The sequence below is a fragment of the Anabrus simplex genome, chromosome 1, assembly GCF_040414725.1.
Source record: "Anabrus simplex isolate iqAnaSimp1 chromosome 1, ASM4041472v1, whole genome shotgun sequence".
Lineage (NCBI taxonomy): Eukaryota > Metazoa > Arthropoda > Insecta > Orthoptera > Tettigoniidae > Anabrus > Anabrus simplex.
The window spans coordinates 1206966932-1206989105 of NC_090265.1; the positions used below are offsets into that span (position 1 = coordinate 1206966932).

Consider the following 22174-nt stretch of genomic DNA (forward strand, 5'->3'; position numbering starts at 1 on the left):
CGCAAGCCTCCCCACCGCGGCAAGGTCGCATGGTTTGCAGTGGAGGTTTCCTTATACAGGGACATTGTTTTATCTATGACTGGGATTGCCACTTGCTCGGTCACCTGCACTGCGAGCCTGTCTCCCACCAAGCACTTTGCTGTAATATGGCCAGTGCTCACCCCGCACTGAGTAATAGTGTTTTTGAACAATATTTCCTGTACTTTACAAAGGTATTATGTATATAAACATGCTCATGTAATGAAAATGGCACTGGAACAACACACTGAGCACTAAACATACAAACACTTGACTAAACTAAACTTTACGCTAATAAAGCTGTCAGCAGACTGCAACGGAGGGGAACTTGGTAATTAAACTGAGATGGCTTTTCTTCTTGGTGAAACCTACAACCTGATCTTTCATTCTTTATCATTGTAACATTGTCTGTATTCCATCTTACATCTTTGTTGAGATCTTTCTGCAATCGTTCATAATCCTCTAACTTATTTATTATTCTATACCACATAACATCATCTGCAAAAAGTCTCATCTGAGATTCCAGCTCTTAAACTGGGTCGTCCACCTGCCCCTTACAACTTACTTTTATGCAACCAGCTGCATTTACTATCATTCTAAAATATATTGGCCCCTCCCCTAAACCAGGTTAACCCATTAGTGCATAAAGTTATTATTAGTGTTTTACTTCAGTTTATCTACACATGTCTGTTAGGTCATCAGCCCAGGGGCTGGTTGGATCCTCAAATAGCACCACCAAAGGTTATGCGGTCATAAGGAGACCCCAAAAACCAATGGCAGCACCAAAATGAGAAATACTAGGCAAGATGAGGAGTGAGGTAGTTTGCCATTGCTTTCCTCACTTGGTCAGAAAGTACTATTGCAGCATGACTGACCCTATGAGTAGCACCTTTCATAAAACTCAGATGCACTAGTCATGCTCTGAATGTCATTACTCAGCACTACTCATACCTCAGCAACTTCCATATTGTCACAGCCATGGATGTTGACTGGGACTTTCGTGGAAGCTACACTTTACTCTGGCCTGTGCCAAGAGATGGATGCAAAAGTACTGTATCCATCAAGAAGTGACAGCAGGCAGATCTACACATTTCTACTCTTAATAACTGCAGAAGCACGTTTCAACTATCAGAATGTTCATACAAGTATTAGTTTTATTTACACAGGCCATCCGATATATTGGACGCTATTCACTCAGGTCAGTACAACGGCACTAGTTACTCAGCATTACATTATACAATAATGTTGCAAGCTAGGCAGTATTTACTTATCCAATTTACACTGTGAAGTGGACCTACAATTTCCACTACAGATTTATCACAATATCTCTGCACATGGTTATGAGGGTGTTTAGGGGTTGTAGTAAGGATGTAAAGGAGAGTGCATATAAGTCTCTGGTAAGACCCCAACTAGAGTATGGTTCCAGTGTATGGGACCCTCACCAGGATTACCTGATTCAAGAACTGGAAAAAATCCAAAGAAAAGCAGCTCGATTTGTTCTGGGTGATTTCCGACAAAAGAGTAGCGTTACAAAAATGTTGCAATGTTTGGGTTGGGAAGAATTGAGAGAAAGAAGAAGAGCTGCTCGACTAAGTGGTATGTTCCGAGCTGTCAGCGGAGAGATGGCGTGGAATGATATTAGTAGACGAATAAGTTTGAATGGCGTCTATAAAAGTAGGAAAGATCACAATATGAAGATAAAGTTGGAATTCAAGAGGACAAACTGGGGCAAATATTCATTTATAGGAAGGGGAGTTAGGGATTGGAATAACTTACCAAGGGAGATGTTCAATAAATTTCCAATTTCTTTGAAATCATTTCGGAAAAGGCTAGGAAAACAACAGATAGGGAATCTGCCACCTGGGCGACTGCCCTAAATGCAGATCAGTATTGATTGATTGATTGAATACTGTATACGCTATTTACGTTTATGTAACCTCGCAAGCATTTTGGGTGAAATTCAAACTGGTCAAGCTGATCCACTCTTCGGATACCACTATAGGAATCGAACAGCTTTCACTGCGGTACAGACACTTTGCATTTTTTTTTACTTTGATGCACCGCTTTATCTCCATCTGTTTGTAATTCGTACCAGCAGTGACAACACAGTTGTCATTCCAGCGCACCAGCAACGCACTACCAAAACTCTTGTAGCCATTTGATCCCCTTCTTTTTCCTGTCTGCCTTTCTTTGAAGGGGGTACTTCTCTGTCTGGTTTTCTTGAAATGTCCCTGTTGCACTCATTCCCTTTGAAGCCAGATGTCTTACCAGTTTGAGGGATGTAAAGTAGTTGTCAAAGAATATTCTATGCCCCCTGTTTGATTCAAGTTCCACCTGCTACAATGGGAGATAGGACTAGACTACACTTCCACCAAGTCCAAATTCTTTCAGCCTTTCATTATTCACTTGGAAATGTGGAAAGGTATCCCATAACCACTGGTGGAGAGAGAATTCTATCGGAACTTCACAATTTTGTGCATCATCTGATGTGTTTGTGTGTGGGGTGGAGGGGGAGGGAAAGAGAGGAGGAAGAAACAGGAATACACTCAGTCACTAAATGAGATGTAGATTGTGATGTTATGGACTTTGGGGTTGCTTCTTTTGTGTTACAATTCAACCTACTAATGCTTTTGAATTTTCTATCAGGGATATCGGAAACAGAGATACTGGCCCAATCTTATGTATGACTCTCTTTATTTTCGTATGACAGCTTCGTTTTGCACGGTTTTGTCGTTTTTCGGTTCCATCTGTATAACTTTCAGTAATATTTTGACTATCACAGAACCTAGCCTTCCATCTTTCATATTCAGTTGAAGCAATTTGCCTTTCACATTCACTCAGAAGTAGGTTTCTACCAAGGTAATTTAGATTACCCTCATACTCATGTCTTTATCATCAACCGTTTCACATCCATCATTAGGAGGTTTGATGTGCTGCTCCTCTCAAAATATCGGTTCTTCCTTCAAAATTTCCAATATTTCACTCACCATCAAACTAGTACGGGAATACAAATGTCTGAGACAATAGGACTCCCTGTGCATAGCGTCCGATTTTCAGGACAGCCTATATTTACAGGCTTCTGTCACATCAATAATAAGACATAATTGACATCTTTGTGTATTAGTAGATTCATAGGAGTGTCAACAATATGATCCATCCCAAAGCATACAATTATTGAAAATATTTGTTAATTTATAAATAAAAATCTTGCCTGTTGCTCACAACTCTGTACTATCTTGCTGCCATGCTCGCAATAAGTGTGATTCAATAATGAATGATAAGAATGAAGAATGATGTATTCTTGTTTCTTGTTAGCTACAGCCTTTCTGAAGCATAAGGAAGTATCGCAGCCTTAAAACCATGCATAAATATCACACATTTTATTTTTCTCTGACGTCCGATTTTTCGGACGCTATGCACTAATGGGTCAATATAACGAGATGTGTAGTTATGGGTAGAGCCCTGCACAGATGTGGATAATCCGCGGGATATCTGCGAAGTTAGATTCTTGGCAGATGCAAACTGTATGGGAGTGCAGAAAAATTTGCTGGTAATTTCTAAATAATGAAGTTTATTGATTTTTTTTTTTTTTTGCACCAACACAGATAGGTCTTATGGTGGCGATGGGATAGGAAAGGCCTAGGAGTTGGAAGGAAGCGGCCGTGGCCTTAATTAAGGTACAGCCCCAGCATCTGCCTGGTGTGAAAATGGGAAACCACGGAAAACCATCTTTAGGGCAGCCGACAGTGGGATTCGAACCCACTATCTCCTGGATGCAAGCTCACAGCCGCGCGCCTCTAACCGTAAGGCCAACTCGCCCGGTCAGCCTAATTTTACCAAGCCATACTGTGTTTTCAACTCTTACCTTGAAAGGCAGTGAATATCCCGTCTGCGATGTCATCACTGGGTGTTTTCTGTTACGTCATCTTTGTCGTCATGTGATTCATGGAGTACCAAGCCAATAATGTCTCGGTCATCGAAATCAAGTTCCAAGTCATCACCATTACCTATTCACTTATTTCACCTTTGTTGATCTCTTCACATCCTGGTATTTGTACAATTAGATCTGCAAGGTATTTTTTTTTTTTTTGAGTGTAGTCCTCAATTAAAATCCCGTCAAAAAGTTGATTCTAATATTTTTCCAGGGATGACTACTATTTCTCCCAGGATCAAGCATACCAGTACACCACATTTTTCATGTTGATGCTTTGCAGGATTTCAGGAACACTTTTTGATTCGTTTGTCTCTTGCAACATGTATCTACAAAATAACGACTGGTAGTGCCTTTTGAAGCATTCTATTACACCTTGGTCAGACTTGTGACATTTGCAGGTAAAACCTGAACAATAATCTCACCATCCTGCAGACTTTGCAGGTGGTTAGGTGCATTCTTGGTTAACAACATAGCTTTTCTGAGAAGGATTTTAGACTTCAAAACAGCTAAACACTGGGGACAAATTCATTTCTGAACCATTTAGTGAACAAGGCAGTGGACATCCAGGAACATTTTTGGTTTCAGCAAAAGACAGGAAGAGCATTAGCCAAAATATCTTTCAAAGCTGTGGATTTTTTTAGATTTTCCTATGCACATAGGCTGCAGTTGATGAGTTTCCGAAACATTACTGCAGAGCAAACTTGTCACTCTTTGCTAGTTCATTTTGTGCCCATGAGCACTCTTTTTCATTTCTTGAAGCAAGTGATTTTTTTTTGGGGGGGGGGGGGGGATAATAGTTTAAAATTCAAACCTGTCTCACCCGCATTGAAAATCTGATCTTCACTGTATCCTTGCAGAAATTCATCATTTGCAGTCTTGAAAATGTCTGCAACATTGACATCAACGAATAACTTTTACCATCAAACATTATTTTATTGATGCACGCTGTACCTATTCTTCCACTTTTCTAGCCACTCTGCACTGGCTTTAAACACTTTACCCTCCTCACCCATAACTTCAGATAACATCTTGGCTTTTTCTTGAATAACTGGTCCCGATAACGTAACTCCCTTCTCTCCCTGTTGCGTAAACCATAAAAAACACTCTCATTTATGTTATCATTTTGACAGGTCTTTATGGTTTTCTTGTTAGGCATTTTTGATGCATTCTTTTCAAGCTTTTTATTTTCACCCAGTCAGAAACTATGGAAACACCAACACCAAAATCGGCTTCCGCAGTACGCAAAATCTCACCATTTTAAATTCTTGTAACTGCTTATAACTTTTCTTCTATCATTATCACAACCTGTTTCCGCTCAGTTGACATGATGCTCAATAAAAAACTTCACCTATCAACGATGGAGAGAGCTAAAGTGATCTGTTTTAGCACATGCAGTGGCAGTCAAGGTCAAATTACACACATTTTATTACATTCTCCTTGTGTACAAAGATTCGTGGTAGGGTAGGGATTTTCCTTTCCTGACTCGCTTTCTATTTCATACAAAGGGATTACATTTGCCTGAAACATAACTTACATACAGAGTAACATAACAAATTATGTTTCTTTAATTAGCTTTTGTAATTCAACCAATTTTTTCCCAATCATTTTGGTTACACAGTATTTCAGTTAAAAGTGTTTCAAGTAAAAGAGGTTCTACTGCACATATCTGTTGTTTTCAGAAGCGGTTCCTCTTGTGTTTTCTCTTTGTTTCTTTCATAACTGATCTACTGTGTCAGGTGGGTTTTCTATTGCTTTACTGTCTGTATTTCATTGTTGAAATCTGTTGTGCTCATTGGCATACATATTACTCTCTATATTATTATATTCAGTCCTGCTAATTTGTACATGTTTGGGGGACTGGATTCATTGTCCATTATGTGTAAAATCTAAATGGGTTTCCTGTATATTTTGTACGACAGGTTGCTGTTATTTCTCCTGATTACGATGTCTAAAAAATTTTTACTTCTGGTTAGTTTCTGGTTCCATTGTGAATTTGATTGACCTGGCAGTCCTTCTATACCCTATACTGACAGTCCTGAAATAGTGTTTGGAAACAACGGACTAAGCTTAGGCAGTCTAGATAAGTACAGATGTATTTCATTAATACGGTGATAGTTGAATACTTATGCAATCATTATTTGTTCATATTTTTTCATATTATCACGTTTAAGCAATGTAAACAATATTGTACATATCTACACACGATTTAAGTGATTTGACAGAATCTGAGGTTGTTCTTGTAGAATGAATGATATATTCAAAATTGTTAGGTATGGGGATCCACCTATTCAATACAAGAAATAGTGATAATTATAAAGTCATATGAATGAATATGTGATGAATGTAAATCTTGATTCAATACGAAACCTGAAAAAAAAATTTGATGCTAGAGAATGAAACGTGTCATTCTTTGTATAATAGTGTGTATTTTTTTTATAGATATGTTTATAGTGTTATAATTTATATATTATAATGTATTTATATTTAAATTTTTGTGTTTGACAGACTGGAAAGTTTTTATGTTACATTTTAATAAAATTAATTGTGCAAATATTTTTGCATTTTAAATTGTTTTCTCTGTTCTCTATGAAATATTGGGTTCCATGGATTATTCATGTATATATGGTATTTAAGAACATATAAGTATAGAGGCCTAAATTAAACAGTCTTGATGGAGAACTTCATCCAATACAAGTTGGTTCAGTCATGTGAAACTACCGGAGCCATGAAGAACTGCTAGAAAATGGCTGGAAACTGATACAGGAGAGAAAAGACTTGAGGATTAGGTCAAGGAAGATATGGTTAGATCAAGTACAATGAGGTGTACAAAAACAAAGCAGTTGTAGTTTGCAGTAAGAAACATATTTAAGTGGAAGAAGCTTGTATATTGCTTATGAGCAACTTATTACTATGTTCCTTTGTATAATGCCACTAAACACCACATCAATTTCATATGAGAAAATATGGTGTTTTCTTTTTGCTATTTGTTTTATGCTGCACTGACACTGGCACTGGCCGGAGCTTTATGATAAGATATCTCGAACATGTAAATGCAGCAAAACACAAGAAACCTTCTGCAATGGGAGCACACATGCAAGAAAGTGGACACTGTTTTACAACTATTGAAAGGGATTTAAGAATTTTAAGAAGAGTAGAAAAAAGGAAACGAAATGACGGAATTGGAAAACATATACGTTCATTTAGATCAGCAACACAACAAAAATAAAAACCTAAATGACGAAATTGAAATAAAGAACCCCATCATAGTACAATTACCGGAATTAATACAAATGCTTAAATCTGATATAAATAAATTCTATAAACATTTTAATCCAACAAGAGTTAACGGCTTATTGATGCAAACAAATTCAACTCCTCACCTTACTTCTCCTAGGCAGTCCCCTCCATAATCTACTGCAGCTATCAATGCACCGCCTACCTTCACTTCCCCTTCCCACTCCCCGCCAAAACGTAAACTCGTCCATACTCACTCATATAATACAAGAAGTGCAAACAGAACAACAAGTAGTTCTGAAGAGGCTAGGAGTAACACTAGACAATTACGCAGCAGAAAGACAAGTAAGTGACAATTCTTTCAATAAGAAGTTTATACAGAATTATAATCAAAACCATAAACATATTTTTTTATCTTTCATTACAGATATACCAACAAGCCCAATTTGGAACATACGAGAACCATTCAAATTCTACCTCACATTAGAAAGTTTTTATTCACCAACAAGTTTGTTCATAAACAATACCCTTCTATTGACAACATAAGATTAATGCCAATACATTTTGTACAAATGTTACTCCAGCAACATCGAGAACAAGTTAAATTTTCATAACATAGGCAATTATCAACTGTAGAAAATTAATATAGTTAACGAAGTTTCAACGACAATCATACCAGTCAAGCAACATTGAATCAATACAACTAGTCAGATCTCAAAAGATTTTAAAATAATTTTAAAGGATGTTCACCAGATGAGCTTCGTCAATAAAATGTCAGACTTAGATTGATTTTAGACAAATATGTTTTAACTTAAAGACATAGTTTTATTGTTATAGGACTTGTAAAATATTATAAGATTTGTCAATCAGGTTTACAAGCATAATTTAATCCAATAGAATAGATTCACGATCTTATATAACCTTAAGTAAATGATAATTGACTGATGATGCTCACGAAAAAGGAGCGAAACATGTACCATATTAACAACTTAATAAATATGTACATTTTTATTACGTTATTATTGTATTGAATAGGTGGTATTCAACAAAATTATAAGAATTTGTATCACAAGTAGATCTTCAATACGGACAAAAAATGAAATTTATAACCTGCAATAAGTGGTATGTTCTGAGCTGTCAACGTAGAGGTGGCATGGAATGACATTAGTAGACGAATAAGTTTGAGTGGTGTCTTTAAAAGTAGGAAAGATCGCAATATGAAGATGAAGTTCGAATTCAAGAGGACAAATTGGGGCAAATATTCATTTATAGGAAGGGGAGTTAGGGATTGGAATAACTTACCATGAGAGATGTTCAATAAAATTCCAATTTCTTTGTAATCATTTAAGAAAAGGCTGGGAAAACAACAGATAGGGAATCTGCCACCTGGGTGACTGCCCTAAATACAGATCAGTATTGATTGATTGAAACCACAAAGCAACACTTTTTAAGGCTGGAAATTGTTAACAATAACTAGAAAATAAAAATAAGTTATATAGTGTACTAGCTGGAGTACCCAGAGTTGCCCGGATGGTTTTAGAATGTTTACCCTTAAGATTTGTATTACCAATTAGTTATGTGTGAAGTGAAATGTTACAGAATACATTTTGGGATGTTGATTTTACCATCTATTATGTACTTTTATAGTTATTTAGATGTCTTTGATTTCAAGTTTCATATTATTTAATTTTTGAGTAAAACGTTGTTCTTGTGGAAGCTCGATTTGACTGGGAAGTATCTGATCCGTTCAAAAAAAAAAAAAAGTGATAACTACTATAGATATGATGTTTGCTATTTCAACTCTCATTGAGACCAAAACCAATCAGCCTTGCTACCCCCAAGAGCAGTGGATTCAACATTAATCTCGGTCATTTTAAGCTATTTACTATTAAGGCCGTCTCAAGGGAGATTAAATGTGGTCTTAAATGGTATCCAGAGCGTCTAAATTCATCTCAGAGGCACATAAACAATGTATTCGACATTAATATTGGTTATTTTACCCCTGCTATTCTGGAACATACCCACATACATCCAATATGATCCGTCCCAAAGTATACAATTATTGAAAATATTTGTTAATTTATAAATAAAAATACCTAGTTTGGTTCAAATCGCCCCAGTAGTACTGAAAACTATGGATTCAGCACTATTTTGATCGTTTTAATTTAAATTTGTATTTCAGGCCTTCCTCAAAAGTTTCCAGAAGTGTCTTGTCCTCACAGCATTTTTCACACATACTAAGTAATATTTCCACCAAATTTAGTTGACAGCAATGCTGCAAAATACACACGTACATCCATAAGCCCGGTCATTTTGGTCATTTTACTTTTTCACATCTTCTCACCCCTTATGCCAAGGGGGCCTGATCTTGGACTTAAGGAATCCTAAGTGTCACTATTTATCTCATTGCCCTCGAAAACTATGAATTCGACACTTTTTCCGATTATTTTTATATCTCGTACCCACCCCAAAGGGTGATGAACTTGGACTTACTAAGAATCTGGAGTGTCACTATTCATCTCAGTGATGCCGAAAACTATGGATTCAACACTACTTTATAGTTATGAATTTCATTGGGTTCCGTACTGAAGTGGGATTACAGTAAATTAAATTAAAATTCTTTCAAGGTCCATCTATTCAATATATTTTATTTTAATTTAATTTACTGTTCAACACTATGTTTGATTATTTTATATCTCACACCCCTCTCTCACACCCGTACGGGATAAAAATAATCCTGAGTGTCACTATTCACCTCAGCGACCCCAAAAGCTATGAATTCGACACCATTTTCAATTATATATTTTATATCTCACTCCCCACTCGCCCCCCACCCAAAATGGGGCTTAACTTGTACTTAAAAAACTCCGGAGTGCCACTATTCATTTCAGCGACCCCGAAAATACGGATTCGACACTATTTTAGATTATTTTTACACCCTAACCCCTCTCCTCCTGACCTTAAGGGTGCTTGTGGTGTCTTGTCCCCACGCGGTTTCTCCTGATACTAAGTCATAAGTGTACCAAGTTCGGTTGAAATCGCTTCACTGGGTTAGGAGGAGGTGTAATACATATCTACCTACACAATGACATTTATATATACATATATATATATATAGACCTATGTCCGACTCGTTGACTGATTGGTCAACATACTTGCCTCCCATTCAGAGGTTCCCAGGTTTGATTCCTGGCTGAGTCAGGGATTTTAATCGATTCTGATTAATACTTCTGGCTTGGGGACTGGGTGTGTTTGTCCGTCCTAACACTCTCATCATATTCAGACAACATACCATACTACAAACCTCCACAGAAACACGCAATAGTGATTACATCCCTCCATATAGGGTTGGCGTCAGGAAGGGCATCCGGCCGTAAACCAGGGCCAAATCCAATGTGAGACGCAGGTCGCACCTGCAACCCCACAGGTGTGGGAAAAAGTGGTAGGAAAAGAAGATGTATATAGACCTATAATGGTAGATTACATACGGTCACCTTTGCTCGTTGGGAACCCTCAGTTTCTCTTCGTTAGGAGTGGATAACTCGTGTCATTCCACAGTTCATATTATATATTTTTCACAGTTTCATATATATTTTACACATATAATACACAGCTACATTCTTCAAACTGGGCAGACCTATCAAAGTTGGTCCTATGATTTGAAAGTACATCTCGATCACGGCATGTTGGATTGCTATTTCCAAATAACAGGCATAAAAATGAACCTCCTTGGCGACGTGTTCCCATCCTCCTATATACAGCATTTATTACCGGACTATCAAGCTGCTGTCGCCTAGCGACAATCTGTCCATCAAGTCAATCTAATCTTCTTGCGGCTTTGCACGTAAGTAAAATTACCTAAAATTACCCATCATAAAAAAACTACCCATCGGATTTTGTTCAAACTACTTTATAATCCCTCTCAGAAGTAATAAGAACAAACTGTGAAATTTTCAGCAAAATCGGTCCAGTAGTTTTTGAGTTTATTAATGTCAAATATACCAACATCCAATTTTATATACTGTATATAGATAAAGTAGATACTTACCCATACCTCTCTGCCATTTCCTTGGCACGCTGCTCACTAACAACTCTTCTATCCTCTAAGTCACACTTGTTCCCACATAAGACAACATCTGGGTCTTCACAGTAGGCATGGGTCTGCAGAAAAAAATGGGAGCCAAAATGATATGAGTAAAACAGGAATAACTTACAAACTATTCTACAATTCTACTACTGGTACTCGACTATAAAAACATTTGCACGTTCATCTGTTGAATCTTCATGGCTAAAGACGCTGTCATAAAAAGAATGGTCCAATCAAATCAAATCTTACCACAGGACAGAAAGTTTCACTACAGGCTATTCCACGATTGGACTTGAATTTATTTTTGTAACAATTTTGCCATAAATTGTTGGACACTTACATCAGCCATTTTTCCAAACTTATGATATTGCAGTCATATGGCTGGAATGGCTAATACCTGTGTTTCATTATAGAAGTAACAAATTTCACGATTCATACCATAAAGTGAATTAGGACAACCTTGCACAAGAAAAGGCTCATAGCAGTTTAGACTTGTGTTGGTTGCATCAACATTGGCATAATTCTCTATTTTGCAAATGATAATTCACATTTTATCTTTTTTGTGGTGATCAATGTAATGACATCCATTTGCTAGTTGTTTTAACATCACACTAACACACTACATTGCCAGTGTCAGCAGGTGGTATAATTAGTAGTGATGGGCAGTCTGAGACGAGGTCTCGAGATTTTTCGGGATTTTCCAGACTAGCGCAGGCACTATTTCTCGCGAGAAATTTCGAGAGATCTCGAGAGCGTTGTGCGGCGAGCAGCGTGTCGTAGGCCTACAGGTAGTCGGAACTGAATGTTGTATGTGCCGAGTATGCGAATAGCCAACCACGGACCTAATCCATTTCGTAAATACGTGTCAACAAGCGACTAGGGCGTTCATTTCTCTTTTTTATCCAAGTCTATTTTGACGCAGTATAACGTAAGTATAAAGGTTACACATTCTGGCATTGTATGCAGTGGTATTGTAAGTACACGAATGAATAGGCTAAGTACAGAAACTGACGGCTGCTGTAGGTATACCGACCTGGATACTAGAGGCGTGCATTATTCGAACTCGAGACAAGGCAAGATGCGCCCTGCTGTCTATGCAACCATCATTACGTATGAGTGGAATGTGTAGTCTAAAATGCTTGAGTTTGCTACAATTCTTCCGACAGGTTATCAGGTTATCGTTATCAGATCCCACATTCAATATCATATTATGACCACTGCTTTTATTTACCGATATTTTGGTGACGAAGGAAATAATTCCTTAAAATGTTATGGAGTATTCGCGTCATATGTAAAGTTAGCATAATTACCCAACAACAACAAGAGTAAAACAAGCAATTTCATGGAGAGAAAATATTAGAAGATATACTACTAGTTTAACATTCTAAATCCAGCTGAAAATCACCAATTCATTGTCCGTCGTTTACAGCTTTTACATTCCTCTTTACACTAGCGCTAATCATCATCTTAAACGATATGATACCGGAAGAGAATCTATCAAAGACTGCTGCAGGTTATTTGTTCCAATCCCTTATGGTCCTGTTTACGAATGAAAACTTGCCCACATCAGTATGCTGGTTGTTATTATTACACGATTGTAAGTGACCATTGCTAACGGGATATTTCCCATTTGCGATGTATTTGTTAATAATAATAATAATAATAATAATAATAATAATTAGGTGCTTCGGTATATGACAGTGCAATATGTAATTGTGTCTAGTTGTACGCGACAACTTGAGGACGATGTCCGAAATGCAACGTAAGTCGTGGATGTCGGTTATTTTGAAGAGATGCCACATAGCACAGCCCGCTGTGTTGTTTATCAAAAATAAGTAAAATACGTCGGCAGAAAAACTTCTGGGATGATATGACACTTAAAAACACATACTATAAATGAAGAGGAATAGTCACAGAACACCTCCGGCCCGGCCTGCATCACAGGAAGCTACCCTGCCGACAAAGATTGCGAGGCACCCAGGTAGGTTTACATCCTAATAACAGTTATTAACAAATTATACGGATAATTCAGCTAAGAAGTCCACCTGAAATAACTCGTGAACAGTTTAAGATACTGGCATTCTGTTTTCACTTTCGTTAATGCTATTAAGGAGCTCATAGTTCAACATGCAGTGCTTTCCTATGCTTTTGACAAAATTTGTCATCACACATGTTTCTATATGAGAACTGCTGATGATAATTATCAAGCTTGCATTCGTAGTAACTGGGACGCCGCACAGCTCGCAGCACACTAGAATCGTTCTCGAGAGCGTTACCCATCACATCTGCTGAAAGAATTGGAGCAAAGTCGGGCGTTTTAGATTACACGTTCCACTCATGTGTAATGGGGGTTGCATATGTAACAAAGTACATCTTCCCGTCTCAAGTTCGAATAATGCACGCCTCTAGTATCCGAGTAGATGTACATCCTATCTACAGTTATTCACAAATTTTGCATTGTTATTCAGCTAAGATGTCCACCCCAAATAAACCGTGAACAGTTTAAGATACTGACATTCTGTTTTCACTTTCGTTAATGGTATTACGGGGTTCATAGTTGAACATGCAGTACTTTTCCAGGCTTTTGACAAAATGTATTGGCTCACACGTTTTCATATGAGAACGTTATTTCGCGCAATAACTGCCCATGATTTACTATCAAGTTTACAGTCATAGTTACTGGTACGTCGCACAGCTTGCACTACAGGAGGATCAGTCTCGAGAGTCTCGAGCGAGAGCATTGCCAATCACTAATAATTAGGATGACCAGATATTCAGAGACAAAAAGCAGGACCTGATCATAAATATGGTCTAGTCACAAACTTGATCACCGATTTTTCTCGTTCCTTTCAAGCGATACCAAGCGTAAAAAGCATACAGCAAATTGTACATTATTACTCACTACAGAAACCTTAAAAACACACTGATATCTAGATGCTATAACAAAGGATGTAATGTGCTTCAATAACAAAAATTACCAAATTTTATTAACCTACTGACTTACTATTACATTTGTTTACATTACAACATACAGTGTTACATTAACATGTTGTAGTGTGAAGTCACTGTGACAGGATCTCGTACTTTTCACTTGAATAAATTGCCTTCAACAACTTTTAAGTTTTCAAGCAGAATGTCGTAAAACTCTACACAGTCGTAATCCAAGTTACACCTTGTCATTAGCATGTGTTTTACATTTTCAGACTTCAGCCTGGACTTTTCATTTGCTCAAAGATTGTTTATTAATGAAAATACTTGTTCTGTAGGAACATTTGTAACAGGCAAGCTTAACATAAATTCTACAATATCACCTATATTCCTGAAACCAATATTCCTAACTTCAAAATTAGTGAATATTTTCACGTACCTCAAATGAGTTGGTGGACGAGCCGAACTGCATTCCCTTACATTAGTAATTGTGACATATTCCCTAACATTAACAATCTCATAAAAAAGCACTTACTTTAGTAATTGTGACATATTCCCTGACATTAACAATCTCATTAAGAAGCACGGTATCGCATATGTCTTTCCTGGTATACGTAAGTACCAAATCTAATGACCTTTGTACATTACTCTACAGAATTACCAAATTAACACAATGAAGTCAGAAAAATGAAAAGTCCACTGGTCTAAGTATTCCAAAAAAGTAGAGTAAAATGTTAAATCTTCTTCTTCTTCTTCTTCTTCTTTTGAAATGTGAAACATTAACTAAACCATCATTTTGAAGGTTCTTTAGTTTAAATTAAACACCTGAGGTACAAACACACAGTCTAACCTATTTGAGAGCTTTTTCCTGAGATCCTGAAGTACTTTACAAACATCCAACATAACATGTTGCCCCTCTAGTAACCAAATAACTCTGTGATATATCCCTGCTTGAGTATGCACAAAATTCAATCAAGGAAGCCTCACATACAGAGTAAATGTGAAAATATGAGTAGATTTTCTGCACTACACTTTCAATACAAACTGGAAGACAGTCCACAGCAGTTTGTATAGCATTGCTGACAATGTGAGCACTGCAACACCTACAAATGATTTCTCACAAGACTTCTGCACGATGGAATAAACATTTTTAGAACCTTTCCGAGATGAGCCATCGAAGTTAGTATAAGCGTCTGCACAAAGTCCAACTACTTTACTTTCAAGATGAAAATCATTTGGTGTTTTCAGGAAAAATGAGGAAATAATGTCAGCAGTTTCACCTACCTGTTTTTCAAAATCTTTTTACCTGTACCCCCTTGTTGTAAATAAAATAGTGAATAAGAAGGGGGAGGGGGATTTGGTGGATTTATGATTTCAGGAGTCTGCATACACTGAGACATAGTTCACATTTTCCAAGTCCTTTATAATTTCAGATATGGCAAATGAACTAACCACATTAGTTGACAATAGCTTCACACTTTGTCTTAGCACACAAATATTTTGGTTCGGAACACCTCTGAAGCAGTTTAGGTGTGCAGTCTGCCGAATCAAATGTTTGGTTATGTTTAACAATATGGGTAAGTCCAGACAGGATCTGTCTTGTCTGGCAGTCCGTCTTATCCGTCTTGCTATGTGCAACTAGAACAAACCTACCTATGTTAATGGAGGTGACCGCACAGAATGCATATGCAGCTTATCAGTCTTCTCCATCGAGTCCGTCATCCGTCTTATTTCAAAACAGTTTGTTTCTTGACACAGAATGGACAAGACGCAGTGTCTAAAATGAGTACTGAGCCATCCAAAGAACACATTATTTCAGAGGTGTTCAAGTATCCACCTCTGTGGAATTCATCCAACAAAGATCACAAGGCCCGCAATGTATTCCAATGTATCTGGCAAGATTTAGCGACAGAATTTGGAGCAGACAAAGTTATGTAAATAATGTTATTAAAATTGCATTTAATTTAAAACTGATACTGTATTCAATTAATAGGTAGTTAAAATATTAATAATTCATTACAGCAGAAGCAGAATGTATCTTTATGAAATGCAAGCACGATAATAAGCTGAATGTGTTGGTTCTATTTCTGCGACAAACAGTGCTTCTCCTTTGGGACTACAAAACTACTGTGTGAATCTCTGCCTTATCAATTTTACTGAAGTGGTATAACGGTTGTGAACTCTTGTTACTGGAGTATGGTCCACAAATATTGTCTCACAATCAGGCAAATTATCTGTTGATGTTATACTGTCATGAGTCATCACTAAGGCCCGGATTCTTATGTAGAATAAAACCCACGGTATCCCCTGCCTGTCGTACGAGGCAACTAATAGAGGCCCTAGGTGCTTTGAACTTTGGAGCGCAGGCTGGCAACTACGGGGCTCTTAGCTGAGTCCTGGAATTGCTTCCACTTACTGGTGCCAGGCTCCTCACTTTCACCTATCCTATTTGACCTCCCTTGGTCAACTCTTGTTCTTTCCCAACCACGATGGTATTAAGTACTGAGGCTTACAGAGGCTCTCATTTTCACACCTTCCATGGCCCTTGTCTTTCTTTGGCCTATATCTTCATTTTCTGCAGAGTCAGATGCCTTCCATTATTTCTTTCTGATTAGTGTTATACAGAGGATGGTTGCTTAGCTGTACTTTCTCTTAACCCTTTCCGCTCGTGTGTCGACCTGAGGTTGACAGCCGTCATTTAGCGTTATAGCTCATGTGTCGACCCTGAGTCGACACAATGTTTCGCCGTTCGTTGCTAGGTTACCTAGGAAGCCAGGGCTTTTGTACTTCGTTTCGTAAGTGCTGGTCCCTTCCGGAATCCGAAAGAAACCGACTAGGTGTGTTTTAGTTTCTCATTGCTTGGCAAAACTGCTCCGATTCCTTGACAATGGAAAGCAGTCTTGATTTACTAGTTTCATTTCAGTATTGATAGTTCACTTATGTATAAACAAGAAATGGTTCCACCTTATCAATACAATTTTATTATTGTAAGAATTAGTTTAGAGGACCGGTTTTGACTTTAAATAGTCATCATCAGCTGTACATGAATACCTTTACATATGTGTCAAGCATTAGTTGGTATGCCTTTTCTAAAGGGAGATGCCATAGGGAAGCATCATGTCTCTAAGTGTCCAAATTGGGCATGTTGAGTGTAAAATGATTATATATTATAATTCAGGTACTTAAGTATAGAAGTATCTCCTCAAGACTAGAATTTGTTTGTGGAACCTAACTTAAGCTTGAATACATTAAACACATTAAAATACACAGTACATGTTAAAATCACACATTAAAATACACAGTACAGGTTAAAATCCTTTAAAATATGAATATAAAACATTTCATAGAAATGAGTATGCGTCTTGCAGTGTATTTATGTTCTCGTTTTGAGCCCAATGTTGTAAATAAATCAGTGCTTGCGTTCATAGGCAATGCTGTAGTTCACTTAGGAAGTCTTATTGTATATTTAAATGTCTCCACTTGTATGTGTGGTGAAAAGCCTCTATTGTTAACAAAATCCAGTTATATAGATGGAGCTGTGAGTGGAATATTATCTTTAAGTACTGAAGGAAGTTGTGGTCTTGGTTGTACGCAAGTATTTCTTGATGCAGAGTGGTGGTTCCTTCCTCGTCTATAACTGTATGCTGATATATATTATCTGTGGAAGACGAAAAGAATGTGTGAGTAGAGTTATAAGCTAAAGGAATGCCTGTATGTGTGTGTGTTAATGTGGATGTGTACTTACTATTGCTGTAGTGGTTGGGTTGCGTTAGATTTGAGAGCTTGGCGTGTACTGTATCGCGTTCTCCTTAGGTTTGTGTCTGCTGCTGCAAGGGGAATGGATAGAGGGGTAGGGAGAGTTGCTGTTGTTGGGGTAGGGGCGGAGCTGGGCGTGTTGTTCGTCGGAACTATGGCGCGTGTTATGTTCTGTTTGTTTATTGTTTTGAGATAGTCATTTTTTAAGGCGAGGATGGCTTTATTGAAAATGGTATTGGTTTTTTCTGTAATTTCATTTACGAGGTTTGTCCGGAAAATACGTATAAAAGTTGAATAATAACTTTATTTGACAATTATTCAGGTATTACAATATGGTCTCCTTCAAAGTACTCTCCCTGAGACAAGATGCACTTCTGCCAACGCCGTTTCCACTGTTGATAACATTGTTGAACGTCTTCAGTTGTGATGCTGTTCAGTTGCCGTGTCGTTTCTCCCTTGATGGCTTCCACATCACCCAAGTGCCGCCCCCGAAGCACCATTTTGCATTTCGGGAACAGGAAGAAGTCACAAGGGGCTAAATCGGGTGAATAAGGCGGGTGGTCTGTCACGGTGATTGAGCTTCGGGCCAAAAACTCACGCACAACGAGCGACGTGTGAGCGGGCGCATTGTCGTGATGAAGGATCCACCTGCCCCCTTGTGCCAAATCCGGTCGAACTCGGGCCACACAAGCTCTGAGACTTGATGTTGATGCGCTGTTCCTCAATCAGAGAGAGCTCCATACCGACGGCAGGTGAAAACGGGTAACTTTCAACAAGCAGTCGCACACTGCTACTGACACGCAGAGCTCTCCGACTCGAACTGAGCGTTGAGAAGATTGGCGACAACAGCAGTGCCACCTGGCGGCGCCTCCACGATACGTGATACGTCACCCCGACGGATTTATACGTATTTTCCGGACAAACCTCGTATATTGTAACTGGGATTGGCGTATTGGTCTAACAATATGTAAAACTCTTCTGTTGTATTTAGCAAGGGGCCTTTAGGATTTATATTTAATATTTTCATGTCATTTGCGATGTTCGTGAAGTGCGTTTATATTCTTCGATGTGCTGGCCTATTGCGGAAAAATGATTATGTTTTACGGCATTTAAGTGTTCATTATATCGGATAGTGAAGTTTCTACCGGTACGTCCAACATAGCTGGTCTCACAATTGTTACATCTGATATGGTATACTCCTGACTGATTGTACTTGTTTCCACAAACAAATTCTAGTCTTAAGGAGATAGTTCTATACGTAAGTACCTGAATTATAATATATAACCATTTTACACTCAACATGCCCAATTTGGATACTTAGACATGATGCTTCCCCATGGTATCTTCCTTTAGAAAAGGCATACTAACTAATGCTTGACACATATGTGAAGGTATTCACGTACAGCTGATGATGACTATTTAAAGTCGAAACCGGTCCTGTAAGCTAATTCTTACAATAATAAAATTGTATTGATAAAGTGAAACCTTTTCTTGTCTATACATAAGTGAACTATCAATACGGAAATGAAACTAGTAAATCAAGATATAACAGCCAACCAGGCAAATAGGAGACATATATAAATACAGAAACATAAAGAACAAATTAATGAACGCAACTAAAAGCATTGTCTTTCTGAAGGAATGCCTTTCAAATGATTTAACACCCAAATTTCTCAATAACTACAACAATAAACACAGATCCACCAATCAGACACGCAACACACAAAAGAAAACCAATAAAATTTGGTTAAAAGAAGAAACTAAATTTCTTTATCATAAAAAGCAACACCTTAACAATGAATTATACCAAACACATCTGAAGGCATCCCAAGAGCTTCCACACAGCTACTGGGATTATTTTCAACACATCACTAAAGAAAAAGTAGAAGACCTAGCAATCAAAAAACAGAATACACTAAGCAAGAAACTAGAAACCTTAAAACAACCATCTAAACCGAAACCAATGACCGTAATCACGAACATGAATCCTCCAACCTACCCCAGTAATGTCAATGAACACAGATTTCACCCACCAGTCAATCTCACAAAAACCACATTGGGCAAAACAGAAACTGATATATTGAGCAAGGGACCCAAACATAATTGGGGTAACATGTCAGCTTTCCAGAACATTACAACCACAGATACAGAACCCGAAAACGCCATACAAAAGATTCCACACGATTTACGCGAAGAAGTCAGACATGAAATCATAAAAAGGCTACCACAATATATCAACAAAATTCGAAACAATAATCCTAACAATAACACTGCAAATAAAGTACACATAAATAAAATTAAAAACAAAATAAAACAGAACAACCTTACTCATAACAAAAGCCTACAAAGACAACACCACTGTTATCATCGGTAAGGATGAATACATGACAAAAACTAAAAAATGCTTCCAAGACAACACCTTTCTAATCATACGTAAAGATCCAACTAACAACATACAAAGAAATATCAAAACCTTACTAAAGAACACACATTTTTTACTTACTGAAACAGAATCTACAAATCTTATTGTAATGAATCCCCAACTACCGACTGCAAAAGCCTATACAAAAATACACCAATGAGACCTATTATAAATTACAGAGTAAGCCCAACATATAAACTCTCACAATTCATCCAAAAATTCCTGAAGAAACATTACCCATTCCTACCAAACAAAACTATACAGAATTCAATAGATTTTTGCAACAAAACTAAAGAACTAAAAATAGAGCAGTACCATACCATCGCATCATTTGATATAATTAACATGTATCCCAATATTCCCACCAAGAAGACTATAGAAATAATTAAATCTAATCTAAGAAACTACAGCAATTCGCCACTAATAACAGCTATTTTTGATTTTACGACACAATCTACCAACAACAGGGCCAACCAATGGGGTCTCCTGCTTCTGGCATACTGGCCGAAATTTACATAGACTACTTAGAATATATATCAATCAGCAAAATAGACAATACATTCTTTTGGTGCAGATTTGTTGACGACATTTTCATCACCAATGATAATAGATCCACTGACGAAAATATCATATTGGAGAGACTTAACACAATAGACCCTTGTATAAAATTTACCATAGAAACTGAAAACAATCACAAACTATCAACTATCTCGATGTAACAATAACTAGACACGAAAACCACTTATCATACAAAATATACCGAAAACCCACACATACATCGAACACGATCAAAATAGATTCCATCCATCCCAATACTCATAAAAAAGCAGCTTACTACAGCATGATCTATAGAGCTTTTAATATACCATTAACAGAAGATGACTTAAAAGAGGAAATACGACTATCCATGAAATAGCTAAAAATAATGGATACAAGGAAGAAATGGTCAATACAATTATTCATAAAATCAAATCTCAACCTAAAACCAGATTGACAAAAATAGAAAAACCTAAAAAGGATTACGTATTATTTACTTTCAACAACGCACACATATATCCCATAACTAACATCTTCAAAAAACACAACTTAAAATAGCATTCAAGACCACGCACAATAGCACTAACATCTTACACAATACCAAGATAATTAATAGTAACAACAAGTACAATCAATCAGGAGTATACCGTATCAGATGTAACAATTGTGAGACCAGCTATGTTGGACGTACCGGTAGAAACTTCACTATCCGATATAATGAACACTTAAATGCCGTAAAAAATCATTTTTCCGCAATAGGCCAGCACATCGAAGAATATAAAAACAGCTTCACAAACATCACAAATGACATGAAAATATTAAATATAAATCCTAAAGGCCCCTTGCTCAATATAACAGAAGAGTTTTACATATTGTTAGACCAATACACCAATCCCAATTACAATATAAATGAAATTACAGAAAAAACCAATACCATTTTCAATAAAGCCATCCTCGCCTTAAAAAATGACTATCTCAAAACAATAAACAAACAGAACCTAACACGCGCCATAGTACCGACGAACAACACGCCCAGCTCCGCCCCTACCCCCACAACAGCAACTCTCCCTACCCCTCTACCCATTCCCCTCGCAGCAGCAGACACAAACCTAAGGAGAACACGATACAGTACACGCCAAGCTCTCAAATCCAATGCAACCCAACCGCTACAGCAATAGTAAGTACACATTCACATTAACACACACACATACAGGCATTCCTTTAGCTTATAACTCTACTCACACATTCTTTTCATCTT

At 37.4% G+C, this 22174-nt stretch overlaps 1 protein-coding gene across 4 annotated transcripts in view; it reads right to left on the reverse strand.

Moving 5' to 3' along the window:
- Positions 1–22174, reverse strand: part of Rab27 (RAS oncogene family member Rab27) — a 169483-nt gene that overhangs the window by 19240 nt on the left and 128069 nt on the right. For all 4 annotated transcript variants that reach the window (XM_067137559.2, XM_067137558.2, XM_067137560.2 and 1 more), the window contains one exon: positions 11235–11347. In XM_067137559.2, the coding sequence (XP_066993660.1) occupies positions 11235–11347 (113 nt within the window). The remainder of the gene's footprint in view (positions 1–11234; positions 11348–22174) is intronic.